This window comes from Vicia villosa, unplaced genomic scaffold (assembly GCF_029867415.1).
Source record: "Vicia villosa cultivar HV-30 ecotype Madison, WI unplaced genomic scaffold, Vvil1.0 ctg.000888F_1_1, whole genome shotgun sequence".
NCBI classification, from domain to species: Eukaryota; Viridiplantae; Streptophyta; class Magnoliopsida; order Fabales; family Fabaceae; genus Vicia; species Vicia villosa.
The window spans coordinates 53,213-68,042 of record NW_026705399.1 but is presented as its reverse complement, the minus strand read 5'-3'; the positions used below and the strand labels follow the sequence as shown (position 1 = coordinate 68,042).

The window sequence follows — 14,830 nt, the reverse complement described above, 5'->3', positions numbered from 1 at the left end:
GGTAAGAATTGAAGACATGAACAAATGTGAATATTCTATAACACATTCTTTTAAAATCGGGATAATAATACTAACTTGTGCTCTAGGGCATAGGTTAAAAAACCCACTTATAAAAAGTTTGTATTAAAAAAAATAATTATAAAAATATATAATATTATATAAATTATTTTAAACGTTACAACTACTTCTAAAAAGAAAAAGTTATTTAGGCCTTTAATTTTTTTTTAATAAGAGTAAGTCATATTTATCAAAAGAAAAAAACTTTAATTAAAGGGTGAATACCATTGTCATCCCTAACTTACTCCATAAAATTGTAAAATGTAAGCAGAGATGAAACCTTAGGTGGAGGCAGAGAATGACTCTTTGACGCAGTGCAGCACACAAATCGCAATTACCGCGCAGATTGTGCGGCACTGCCTCCATTTTGATTTCCGTTTCTCCAATTTACTCACATTCACTTTCTAGGGCTTGTGAATTCTGAACCAAACTCTCTCTTACACTCACACGCACGCACACGCACGTGATCATTCTCATACTCCTAACCGTTTTCTCAATCCGAGGGCATGGAGAAACAACAGCAGCAGAAACTCCCTCTCTCGCTTGACTGGGACACGCTCCATGATACGCCGGCGGCGGAACTCGTGGTGAAGCCTAAGGCTCCCGATCAGAAACCTCCGCCGTATGTTGACCTGGATAGTCTCCAAGATTATGAGCTCGAGGAAAATATTAAGAGGAAGAAGCAGCTTCTCGAAACCACCGGTAAGAAATTGCCGGACGGCGGGAGCAAACTCCGCGCTGCTATTGAGTTTTATGAAGAAGAGTTTCAGAAACGGAAAATGAACCCTCGTCCGCAGGTTCTGCTTATTCGTATGCGAATTCTAAGTTTTAGTTTTATTTTTACTCGCATTGATTGATTTTAGAAAATTTGTATTTCTGGTAATCTACATTGCTTTTTTTCGTTTCTTGTTTTCATAATTAGATTCTGTTGGTGCTTTTCTGTGATGATTGATTTTGCAGGACTTGTTTGGTTGCTAATGTCATGTTTGTTTGTCATTTGGTTTTCTATCTAGAACAGAAAGTTCAAGAGGAGCAGAAGCAAGGACAAGCTACTGGGAGCTCAAGTTCTGTTGGTGAGAGTTTAGTACTTAAAGATTAAAATTAAAAAGCATGAAATTATGTAGTGCTACCTATAATGGCTTGACTTTAGAGTATACACCCTCAGATCACTATTATACGCAAATTTCACTTTTTTTTATTCATTCAATAACTAATGTATCTGAATTATATATGGATAGATACATCAATTGTCAATTGAATAAAAAAAAGTCAAATTTGCTTATGATAGTGACCCTAGGGGTATGTGATTTCTTTTGTTAGACTTGATAATGATAGTATTATATGTAGTGCAATGTTATAACCACTATTTGGCAACAGTATAACAGTTCACACTCATACTAACCTATGTATTGTAGAACAATAGCGATTTGTTTGAACACCGCTATGCTATGGCGTTATAGTGCTGCCAAAGCCGTTATTTGAAAACACCACCTGAAAGTCACACTTGGTGCTTTTAAATAAAAAATTCAATAAACACTAAGACTTTCTTTGAGAGTTAGGATGGAAAAGACCGAGAGGGATTTAAAGGGGACAAGAGGAAGGCAAATATTACACTTCATTTGGAAGAGTGTTTTGATAGAGGATGGAAGAATAATACTTGTGAGTAATATTTTCTTTGGTTTGAGAGTATTATAAAGAGAAGAGAAGGATTTGAAAATTGATTCAAAACCCTTCTTCTATACAATTTTTGAGCTCCTCCGAATGGGATAGTTTTGATCTAAAGAAGAAAGAGTAACATCTATGTAAGATGGGGGACCACTTTCCCTTTCCTCTCCTCAATCCTTTATCTTCAAAGTCCTCCTTTTCCTTCCCCACAACCAAATAGAGCCTAAGTGCTTATCAACTGAGTGTTTATGTGGCAAACACTTAGCTTTGTTTGGGAGTTTTGAGGGAAAGGGACGGAGATTTTGTATTATGAGAAAAAGTACACCCTCCCTCATTCAAGTTGAGAGACTATCCTTCCCTTATCTATTATAAGATTTACAAACATTGCAAGATAATTTCAAATTATATTTTTCCTTTAATGTTTCTGGAAAAGGTTTATCCAAGCTAGCTCATGAGATAAAATCCACTCATGCGTCTTCACCTATGAATTAGCTTTTGAAATAGTTGATTCATCTCATTTTTATCTATTAGCGGCTCTTTGGTAACAAAAGTGAAAGTATCTTGGACACAGCTTACCACATAATTTTTGTTCGTTCTTGGAAAAAAGAGGAATTTAGCTTTTTAACTTCTAGGTTGCGAATCTCAACATCGGAAACCTGAGTTTTTGTGTGATATATCTGTAAAGAAGGCTGCAATGTGTGATTTAATTACTTGTTTGTTGTATAATAAGAAGCTTAACGCTTTTGTAGGTGTGTCTAATAAATCGAGAGAAGAGAATTTGCCATCTCGTCAACAGTCAAAACCCTCTTTTGCTTCCTGTTTTTTAAAGAAAATGGAAGATAATGTAAGGTCCTTTGCATCATTCGTAAAATACTGTGTTTTACTTTCTATCTTGCCTGATATAATGTATCTGACTTAAGTTTATAAAGCAGACTAATTGTACAACTGTTGATGCATTTAGCAACGAGAAGCCGCATTTCCAGCATTGCAGCAGCCAGGAAGTACGGCACAATAGAGAACCTAAAAAAAGAAAGAGACATCGATCATCTTTAAAACCGCTGCCATTTCAATTCTCGAGCAAACATTCCAAACGTGGTACTTTTAGTGATAATGATAAAAGGTGCCGAGGCAATTCTACCTTATCGGTACGGACAATTACAAGGAACCTATCAAGACACTTCTCAAAAGAGTAAGAGAAAAATGTATCTTTTTATGGTTTTTGGTTCATTCCTTTTGATTGATTTAGGTATTGGTTATTTATGTACTTTATTTGTTTCATGTGCCATTGCTAATTTCTAATTGCTAATTGACTTTTATTAGAGAATACTAGCAGTAGCATAAAGCAACTCTGCTTTATAGGAATATAAAGTGAGTTGCAGCAGGTTTAGTAAGGTTGTTTGAATGTGTGTAAGTTAGTTACACTTGGCTGAGCTGGCACTGAGTTTGTTATACTCAGTGCATACTCACACAGCTTTCTATAAATAGGTTCAATTCACCTATGGTAACTAACTTTACCAAAATATCAGTAACAGATTTTCTCTCTTTTGAATCAATGATGAAGCATTCTTCATCCTTTCAATTTTTCTATTAGCTTTTACATATAATATCTTGCTTATTTCCTTTTCATAAAATTAATGGGTGTTTGCCAATGTATGATTTTCATATAAAATTTATGGTTTTTCATTCCCCTCGTTTTGAATAGCATTATTGTGTGATTTTGTCATTGAAATATTTACCTCATTTAGTCATGAGTGATTATTTATCTTTGAATCAGTGCATCTACGATTTTCTCAATCAGATGTGAAGTATTAATGTATTATGTATTACAATTCTGTTCTCACTCCTATTCTACTATGGTTGTGTTCAAAGGTATTCTCGCTTCACCATAATTTGCAATAATAAATCATTTATAAAATTCCTTTTTTTCACCCTTCTCTTCTTAAGCTGAAGATGGTGACAGACAGAGTTTACTGTTAATTTTAGCTCTAACTAAGTAGGAAGGATAATGTTTAGATTATTGATTACATTGTTGATAATGTTGTGTTCTTGTTTTCTTTTTCCTCTCTGGTAGTAAGGGTGCATTTCAGGCAGTTCAGTCAGATGATTCAAGGTCCAGGAAGGTGTGTTTGTTTGCATAGCTTATAGACTTTGGTAGCTGTTAGTTATACAAGTCCCAAGCAGATTAGCAGTTTTATGATGATAATATGATATGACACATCTTTCTAGCATCCTTATTTACTTACAAGTGATATGTTATATATTACATGTTCTAAACAGGGTCAACCCATTGTGCTTGATGATGACGACAGCGACGACAGTGACGATCCTCATATTCCGGAGAAAACAGAAAACAAAGCTCCTGAATAGTAAGGGAATATGATTTGACTTGTGCATCTATTTAGGGTTTATGGATCTGCCAATGAAGTTTTTAGTGTTATTTGATTTGTGTGTTCCTTTTCAGTTTGAAAGATGCTAAGATCTATTTTCCGTCAAGGTACTTCACAAGATTAAATATTAGAACATTGTCTTTCAACCATAGTTTTCTGTGCATAGTCTGCATTGCTTGTCCTTTTAACTTTGCTTTGCGATGCTCAGAGATGATCCTGAGTGTGTTGAAGTTTGTTACAACGATATGGAATGCCTTGCTCCTGAAGGTTACTTGACATCAACTATCATGAACTTTTACATTCGGTAAGTCTAATGGCCCTTTCTCTGCCTTCCCCTTGCAGGTTCCTTTGAGTATTTTTATTTTGCAATGAAGAGAGAAACACAATATTTTGCTTTCTTCTCTTGTTACCCTCAAACTCATAACATGTTTTGGTGCCACCACCAAGGTTGTTAAAATCGAGTTTTTACCTAGGTTAAATCGAAACGTAAAATCATAGAGTTTATCTCATATTAAAATTATATATATATATATATATATATATATATATATATATATATATATATATATATATATATATATATATATATATATATATGCTTATATAATATTCTAAATGCATTAATTATTTAAAATTTTAACTTAATTATAAAGCAAAAATATACTATATCATCATAATAAAGTGTAATATTCACAAAATTGTATCAAATTACATAAATTATCCACTAAATTATAAAAAATAACATCCAAAAGATTATAAAAAAACAATAGTTTCATAAGTTTTTCAAGTTCAAAAAATCAAATCCTTTCATCTTCAACTTAATCAAAAGTTCAATCCTTTTGCAACATCATCTTCATTAGAACATTCATATTCGACTTGATTAAATCCATCTCCAAATGTTAAAGATTCTTTAATATTATAACCAAAATATGAATGTGAATAAAATTAAAAATCCATAGAGAAAAATATAAAATGTGATTTATAAATTTTGACAAAAACAAAGTAAAATCCAATGATTTTACATGATTTTACACGATTTCACCGATTTAAGAATGATTTAAATCACTTAAAATCGTTCCGGAATACGATTTTACATATAAAGTTTTTTACTTGTGATTTAACACAAAATGGTGACTTAGAAACGTGAAATATATATAGTTTAGGTTTTAAATCGAGATTTTAACAACCTTGCTCTATATACAATAACACAAGAATTAAGAAAATTTGTTTTTACATTTAATTTGTCGACAATGTACATTCTCTTTTCAAAATCATCATTCAATTATTCAAGATAGAAAGGACGAATGACTGGTCTTTTAATTCCCTCCATTTAATAAGGAGTATGTTTGTGAAAACTTAGTTAATACATCTTGTAATTTGGAAGGGTCTTGTAAATGTGTATCTTTGATCCTTTTCTGAATTGAACTTCAATATTTAACCATGCACTTCCATTTACTGTTATTATCTACTGAACTATTCATTTATCACTTCTTTAGTCCCTTTTGGGGGGCCAGTGATGCTGAAAATTTTAATGATTCTGCAGAATATTAATCACACTTGGACATGTTTTGCCTGCTTAGTTCTTGAGCTCTTTATTTATGATATTTTGTATTGCCTAGATATTTAAAGCATGTATCTCCGACAATATCAGACTACCATTTTTTCAACACGTATTTCTACAAGAAACTTAAAGAAGCTGTTTCCTGCAAGGTACTTAATCATATTCCTACGAGTTCATAGCTCTAATCATAATTGTGCATGATGTAGATTGTTTTCTGAGGAAGCAAGCTCTTGACCATTATTATTTAACGAGCTGTTGATTGTTCTGCCTTTCTTTGTGTTACTAAATGTGTATTTTGTTTGGTAATTTGGAGGTTTATTTTGAGATTAAAATTTACCCTAAAACTTCTCCTTTTGCACTAGAAACTACTCCTTCTGCTCTTATTTATAAGAGACAATTTACTTGTTAGAATCATTGAACAATCAACATATCTGGTCTTATAATAGTACTACGTCCGTCCCAAATTATAAGATGTTTTGGGCATTTTACACGAATTAATAAATTTAATTATTACTTTATGGAAAAGTGAAATGATGTACTATAACTTTACAAAATGTTCTTCAATATTTACATTGTAAAGCAAAATTAAAAATTAAAGAGTATGAAAAAGAAAGAGTAATAAATTATAGAGGGTATATTGGAAAAAATTATATTAGTGTTGCATTGGAATTGTAAAGTGACTTATAATTTAAGATGAAGTTTTTCTCCAATGTGTTTTATAATTTGGGACGGAGGGAGTAGTATTTATTTATATATATGTATAATATTTTTGGAATTTTCCATTTGTTGTTTTTTGTGCTGTATGTAGGTATTTAGGACTACTGCCCTTTCTGCTTTACAGAATATAAGGCCCGTGTAACAGTGCATAACGAATCTAAAAAAAGTGTGATAAAAGATGTTATGTGAACAGATTTAGTACTTAGAAATTTGATGATGAGGTTCAAATAAAAGTAGTTAAAATATTCGTGCATACCAAATCTAAATAAAAGTGCGATAAAAGATGTTTTTTCTTGTGCAGTGTATAGGTATTTAGGTCTAAGATCTGCTAAAATATGGTTATCTGAACCTTATATCCTAATTGAATTCCACTGAACCACATATTATAAACAATTTAGTTAAATTAAAAACTAGTTTAAACAGTTAACTAATTGTTTTGAAAAATATTACTTAAAAAATTTAAAATAGAAATTGTATTTTTCCAGAAATTAAAAAAAAAAGAATTCTGAAAATTAATGAAATATTTTTTCCTGGAAGTTAAAAAAAAACTTTGAAAACAAATTTTTATTCTGAAAAATTATGTATTTTTCTGAAAATATAATTTTTTTTCCAGAAGTTTTTTTTCTTCTAAAATATGTATTTTTTTAAAATACAAATTATTTTATTTCTTAAGTAAAAAAAAGTTTAAAAAAATTGGTTGTAAAAGAATTTAAATATAAAACTGGTTTATAAATGCAAATTGGTTATAAACTATTTTATAAAGGCAAATTGATTATAAACCAGTTTATAAATGCAAACGGGTTCTAAATTGGTTTTAAATTGAGTTGAAACCATCTATTTTTATTGAAGTAGATATTGTAAACCTTTAATGTAGTTTGATTTAGTGCAGTTTATGAACTACGATGTGTTTTTGATTCAGTTTAAAAATGCGTTGTTGGAGTTAAAGCCCCGTTTGTTTTTTTTTTTTTTTTATAATTTTTAAAAATGATTTTTAGTGTTACATATTTTTGTTTAAAAAAAATTTACAAATTTTTTTTAACAAACTACTAAATAAAAAATTTGTTTAAATAATTATTCTTAAAATATTATTTTAGGTATTTTAGCATTTTACTAAAAAAAATTTTGGATATCAAAATTTCAAAAAATTTCTTAAATTTGAAGCTATTTAAAATAGTTTTTCATAAAAATTATTTTTGACATACATCTTTTTGAAAAAAATTGTGTTTTGGATTATGTTTTAATCTTAATGTATATTTATGCTATACTACAACAATTAAGCCTTATCCCCATTAAGTGGAGTTGACTATGTTTATATATGTTAGAATGTCAAAAATAGTCTTTCAATTTATGAAAAATAATTTTTTTTTTAATATTTTAAAAAATATTTTTATAAAAATCATTTTTAAAAATACAAAGAAAAAATCTATTTGTTTTAAAGTTAAAAACAAACTGACCTAATTCTTGTGCCTCTCACATTTTCTTCTCTTTGTACTTTATTTTATATTATATCTAATTCACTTCCCATTGCAATATCTAGGAAAGTAACCGAGATACATTATTTGCAAAGTTCAGAAGGTGGTGGAAGGGTGTAAATATTTTTCAGAAGGCATATGTTTTGATTCCAATACACCAGGAGTAAGTTTTCTTGGTAGCACTGAAGCTTCTGTTGTAGATGTTAATTTTTGTAAATGGTGGGAAGTTATTTTTGTGTTTTTATTTTAAATTCGGTTATCATCTGAAGGAAAAAATAGTATCACATTTTAGAAAAGGATCACCATTTGAAGTAACATTTATTCATGTGTTAATACTTAAGCTATAGTTTCACCTCCTTAAGCTATATTTCCAAGAATTATTTTTTCTTTAATTGGAATCCTTAAAGAATGCCCTTAGGTCATACATGTTAGTATGACCCAACTTAGACTAGCTAGAGAAGTAGAAAATGAATTGGGATGTGGATGGCAAAATATGATTTACTAGAATTAGAGGTTGGAAAAAAATATATCATTTTCTATGTTCGTTTTGTATATTATTTGTGGTGTTTTAGTTCATTGTTGGAGGTATAATAAACAGATTCCTTTCTAAAGTGATTACTATCCTCACAAACCAAAATATTCTAAGGAGGTCTTGAAAAGATGTATCTCGTTCGTTACTTATGGACTCTTGAAAAGATGTATCTTTTTCATATAGCTTTAGAATCTTTCTCTTTCTAATATGAAATCATTTCACTTATGTGTGTTCCTAAGTCCTCCAGAAGCCGTTCCTTAATTGTGTTTCATATTTTACAACAATGAGCACCTGTCACCTTTTTCTACCCCATATGTCTGATGTTTATTAGCGTCGAAATGAGATTTGTCCTTGAACCATGTTTTCATGGGTGAGGTACCTCTTAGACACTAGTTGTAGACCATGATTCCTTTAGAATCGAAGAATGTCCCTATAAACCATCACATGTCTTCTTAACTTTGGAGTTCATAAGTCACAGGTTCTCTAAAAGTAGGTGCATCTTGATGGTATAGTAGGTCTAATCAATTCTTTTAGAATTGTTGGAGTAACCATGAGTGACGATCAATTTCAATATGCTTGGTCATGTCGTGATGAACTGGATTATGAGTTATGCTGATAGCTGCTGTCAGATTATAATTTTGCGGAAGTTCAAATTTTACTGTTAAGTTCTTCTAGGACTGTATGGATGCATGGATCCACTATTCTTCACAAATACCTTGAGTCATAACTCTAAATTAGTTTTCCAAATATTGGTAAATGCAAAAGCATTTTTAACTTTCAAGATCACATACTTTCTGACTGTTAGTGATCTTGAAAGTCCGTGATCTTGAAGGTACATTCAATATATTGACGAGTGCCAAAGGCATTTTATACCCTATTCATTTTGGGTTGTCAGTCAGAAAGTTCGTAAGTTCGTGATCTTGAAGTTTGAAAAAGCTTTTGCATTATCAATATTAGCTAATTGCATGTGCATGCAATAATGGAATAATTTTATTATATATCCACATATATGATGGCAGCGTACTATATTCACAGAGGCCAAATTTTTTTATGAAGAAAATAACACCGTTTTTCCATGCCATATTTCCTGAACAAAATTTCCAACAGTTACCTGTACTGCATGATGCAGTTGCATGTGAGTTTTCAACCTCAAAAAAGCTGGTGTACATTTACAGTGCTTGTAGACTCTACATCTGGGACATCCATGATGTGAATCAGGCCACAGTGTGATGTGCTAGTTTCACATTCCTCGTGTATGGGATATCAAGAATCTATGTTGTAAAAGCATGCATGATTCATCTCTTGCATGCACCGGAAAAGGTTGTGCTAAAGGTTGTTTGAGAGAGATTTCTTCATAGAAATTCTTGGCCTTTGAATATTTTAAACTGCAAGCGTATTCCAGAGACATGAGATATATAATAGGACTGTTTCATTATTGCATGCACAAGCAATTAGCTTTCTTGATATTGACATGCAAAAGCTTTTTGAGCCTTCAAGATCACAAACATTTTCACTAACAACCCAAAATGAATAAGGTATAAAATCCATACACATCAATATATCAATATATTGAATGTACTTTCAAGATCACAAACTTTCTGACAGTCAGAATATCCGTGATCTTGAAGGTTGAAAAATATTTTGCTTTATCAATATCAGGAAAACTAATTTAGAGGTATGACTCAAGGTACTTGAGAAGGATTATGAATCCACAGAGTCCTTGAAGAAGTTAAAGTAAAATTGAATTTCCGCTGGAATTATACTCTGACACTGTAAAACAACCATTATCATAGCTCATAATCCACTTGATGACAAGACCAAACACATTGAGATAGATCTTCATTTCATAAAGGAGAAATTGGATGCCGGTCTCATATGTCTACCATTCATCACCTCTAGCCAACAAATTGCAGACATTCTTACCAAAAGCTTGGTTAAGCCTACATTTGAGCATCTTGTAGGCAAGTTGGACATGATAGATACCTATGCAGCAACTTGAGGGGGGTATTGGAGTAACTGTGTGGTTACTGTTATAATTATTTTAATTTTTATCCTATTTTCTATTAAAATGATATTCTCCTAAAATTAAAGAGAGTTAAAGTTGTAATTCTGCTATATATATATTGTTGAAGAATAAAATAGAATAGTAAACCCTCTTTTCTAATAAGAATGTATTTGGAAGTTAGGCTGGGAAGGAAGTTATTGCTGAAGAATAAAATAGAATAGTAAACCCTCTTTTCTAATAAGATTGTATTTGGAAGTTAGGCTGGGAAGGAAGTAGAGGACGGGAAAAGGGAGGGGGAAGAAGGGTTATCTCTCCAAGTCATACATGCTTAACTTTAGAGTTTTTAAGCCACGAGCTCTTTAAAATTAGGTGCATCTTTTTGGTATAGTAGTTCCAATCAGTTCTTTTAGAATGTGTTTGGAAGTTAGGATGGGAAGGAAGGAAAGGAAGAGAAGAAGGAGGGGGAAGGAGGATTATCTCTCACCTTGTTTAGAAGGTAGGGTGTAAACCTTCCCATTTGGAAACTGAAAAGACATTAGAAGGGGTTTGGAGGGTTTTCAAAATATCACGTACCCTTCCATTCCATTCCCTTCTAGAACCCCTCTCCCATACAAATCCTTAAGTTTTCCTCAACTTTACATTTACATGCACGCCTAATCTTGAATTTCTCTTGTTCCAGAGTGAATTGGTTCAATTGGGTATACCTCCTCCTACAAGCCTGCAGGGGCTTCTCTGTCCTTCATCTTTTTCACCAGTAATCAGTACCCACTCTCTTCAGCCCCAAGCATCACAAAGGGGGCTTCTTGTGGATGCTATAACGATTGAAATGCTTTATTGTTTTGTTTTTATTTATCTTTGGATATTTCTTTTATCCTTGTTGGTGCATATACTTTTGTTTTTAATTTTACTCTTCGAAGAATATTGGGTACAGAAAAGCTGGCTAGACGAATAAATTAAGCATATTGGTTGTTTAGATATAAACTCTTATACTTAGTTGCGTGTGCTTTTATTTCTACTATATACTTCCTGCCCAATATTTGCATTCGACAGAAGGATCATTGTTTTTTATATATAAATTAAATGCTCACAACCTCTACTGATATATGGAATTATTTCTTGTGTTGTTTCGCATGGCCAGTCTTCATTGGAGCTTGAGCATTATTTGTTTTCCGGACAAAGAAGATGAATCTGGACCAATAATACTTCATTTGGACTCTTTGGGGCTTCACTCTAGTCGAATAGTTTTTGAAAACATTAAAAGGTGAGACTAGAGAATTGTTTGCTACTCCCTCTACTACAAATTATTTGTCATTTAAAGTAATCTATACATCTTTAAAACTATTTTTGAAACTTGAAAGTAATTGTTTGTCATAGTTATCAGTTTTTTTTTTTTTTTTTAATTTTTAAATTTTTCATTTTGAAGTGATGCTGCAAAGTTCTGCTTGAGAACTACTATTTTTCTTTTTGGGTAAACAATCATTTTGGTTCCTGAATGTGTGAGGTTCCTGTCATTATAGTTCCTTAATGTATCTAAATTGCAAATACATCCCTAAAATTCTCTTTTGTTTGTAACTGTATGGACTAATTAACTAATGCAAAACACAGAGCCGTCTTTGAGGGCGGACAAAGTGAACTACCACACAGGTGTAACATTTATCACGGTTAAACCATACTTAAATAGGGCCTCACAAAGTCTGTCATTGTTTGAAAGTGTTGGCTAGTGAGTCAAATCAACAAAAGTTACACGCCGAATAATTATCAGCGGCAAAAGACGTCACTGCTAATTTGATTTATTTGTGACAAAAGTTCACCAAAGGAATGATTATCGGTGGGAATAGAAGCCATTAGATAAACCCTAAAATAAGCTGGAGAGGCCCTGGGAGAATTTGTAGTGTTAGAGGAAGCCGTTATGGGTCAATGGATGAGAGACACACGTTGGAAAAGGGTTGTTGATGCAACCGAGTGGCTTTCTGTGTCTCAAAATCACAAAGCAAGATTGGAAATAGATCCAGACTGCAGTGGTGTAACCCGCAAGTGAAAATGGCGCCGGAAAGATTACCGGATGTCATCTCACATGGCAAAGACCGTGACTGATTTTTGAAATTGTCTCTCTCTGTCAATGTGCGGGAGACTTAGAGATCGCATGACATGTTTTCGTTGGAGGTATTGGGATGATGTAGATGAACTCAACAGTTGTTCATCACAGAGGATCTAACCAGGCTCTCGATATAATGCTGAAGTTATGAGATTTAGATATATGAATTAATTTGATACAAACTTGATACAATAGACTAAACTCTAACCCTTGTAATTTATAAGGATACAAGTCCTCCTAATCTAAACATAAAGGGAAATCTAAAAACAATTCACGATAATAATCAAGTAATATCGAAACCAACAGAAACTTATCCTAGGAGACAAACTAAGATACTAAAATATGATTTCTATTAAACATATTCAATATATCTGAAGTGTTTGACAATTTTTCAATTAAACCTGATTAGCCCGGTAAAGACATGATTTGGACCTGGTAAAACCCATATTTTAATATGTCAGTTTGTTTTAACTGATTGACTTTGAGCTGGACCACTTGGTCTGTAGCCCAGACATTTGACTAGGTTGATCCCCAGTCTAATTCTTTACAACTTTGCTTTGTTAGTTCATTTATCTTGTCATGTTCTGGTGACTGTTTATAGACATTTATATTTGATTTAAACATATAAATTAATGATGTCAAATAATGTGATGTAGCTATTTGATAGAAGAAAGGAACTATTTGAGTAAGGAATGCGTGTCTTCCGATGTTCCAATTGCAGACAGAATATGGAAGTCTCTTTCTCGTAGAATTGAAACTGAAGTCATGAGGGTAAGTTTCTGGATTGTAAATCTAGATTCATGTACTGTTGATAGATTAATTCCTACTCACGTTTCTTGTTTGAAGATGATGTATCCAATTTCACCATTTGTTCTTAAAATGAATGACCTTTTAGTATATGCAACAGATTCCTACACTTCAACATTCTTCCACTACAGAATGTCACATTTTGTGTTTTTGCTCCAGGTTCCCCAACAGAAGAATGAGTATGACTGTGGTCTTTTTGTACTGTACTTCATCGAGCGTTTCATGGAAGAAGCACCCGAACGACTGAAAAAGAAAAATTTAGCAATGGTAATAATACACATTATTTCAAATTTTTTAAAAAAAGTTATAACAAAAATGATTTATTAAAATTCTTCGTAAATTTTTTAACATTATGTAATACTATGAAAATTATTTTAAAAAAGCTGAAACAATAGAGCTCAATATCAGTTCAAATGATGTATTTTATTGATTGAGACTTGTCAATTTACAGTTTAGCAAGAAATGGTTCAAACCTGAAGAGGCATCCGGTTTGAGAGCGAAAATCCACAAGTTGCTTGTAACAGAACTACACAGTTCAATCAAGCCTGATGGTATCACAGAATCTTCTTCTTCATCTGCTGGTGATGCAACCGAATGCGACGAGACTGTCAAGGACTCTTCAATCAAAGATGGCATCGTGAATTGCGATTCTCTCGTGATCGAATGAACAATCTGTTGATAGTCCATATAGTTGATGTTGATACTTTTACGGTGTACAGACACCGGCTGAGCCGGTAGTTTTGGATGGGAAGTTTTTTTTGGTCTGTTAAATAGCTCAATAGCCTGCTATACAAGAAAAGGTGGATGGCATTTTATGACCAAATAAGGGTCAAATTTGTCTAGTTTCTAACCATTTATTATGGGTTAGGAGTTCCTTCTAAATGTATAGTAGGAAACATTACAGAACTGATGACAGTAGATTATAGGATTTAAAGTGAATCTGCTAGAATTATACTTTAAAAAACTTTTTTTAGTCTTCAATTTTAGGTGCCTTAATTTCAACATGTTACTTTAAGTTTTTATGTGGATTCTTAACAGTTAGCAGCACCCTGATGTCTCCCAAATTTATAACAGGCCCAATGGTATGGTGCTATTTGGTAAGGCCCATTTTCTTAAGGCACACTAAGTATCGTTTCCTCACCCTAGTGAAAAATCAAAATTGCCCATAGAATCCGGAAATGTACTTCCGGACACCTCAAATACACCAAATATATGCTTAAGCAAGTCACACCCTTCTTTTGTAAAAAATATGTTTGGAAATGTATTTCCAGAATAAATCTGGAATGTCAAATACACCAAATATATGCGTAAGTAAGCCACACCCTTCTTTCGTAAAAAAATTGTTTGGCAATGTACATGCTTAACTGAGCCACACACTCATTTAAAAAAAAAAAGTTTGAAAATATACTTCTAAAATAAATTCGCAAGCATATTTATGGAAATTCTTTACTTTTTCTAGCACCACTTACACCAACTAATGCTGTTAAAATTCTAGGCCTAAAAACATCACTTGTGTCTCTTAATAGTTGGAG

At 32.2% G+C, this 14,830-nt stretch overlaps 1 protein-coding gene across 2 annotated transcripts; it reads left to right on the top strand.

Annotated features, from left to right (window-relative positions):
• The first annotated feature begins 287 nt into the window (after positions 1-287).
• LOC131631953 (ubiquitin-like-specific protease 1D) lies at positions 288-14,279 on the top strand. Of its 2 annotated transcripts, none has more exons than XM_058902716.1 (14): positions 288-854; positions 1,076-1,130; positions 2,472-2,566; positions 2,655-2,911; positions 3,794-3,842; positions 4,000-4,088; positions 4,184-4,216; positions 4,318-4,413; positions 5,729-5,819; positions 7,925-8,022; positions 11,535-11,657; positions 13,148-13,262; positions 13,458-13,565; positions 13,750-14,279. In XM_058902716.1, the coding sequence occupies exons 1-14, from the start codon at positions 564-566 to the stop codon at positions 13,963-13,965; spliced, it is 1,716 nt and encodes a 571-aa protein (XP_058758699.1). In that variant the 5' UTR covers positions 288-563; the 3' UTR covers positions 13,966-14,279. The 2 variants fall into 2 exon arrangements, with proteins under 2 accessions (XP_058758699.1, XP_058758698.1); XM_058902715.1 differs by having other exon boundaries at positions 2,652-2,911.
• The last annotated feature ends 551 nt before the right edge of the window (positions 14,280-14,830 follow it).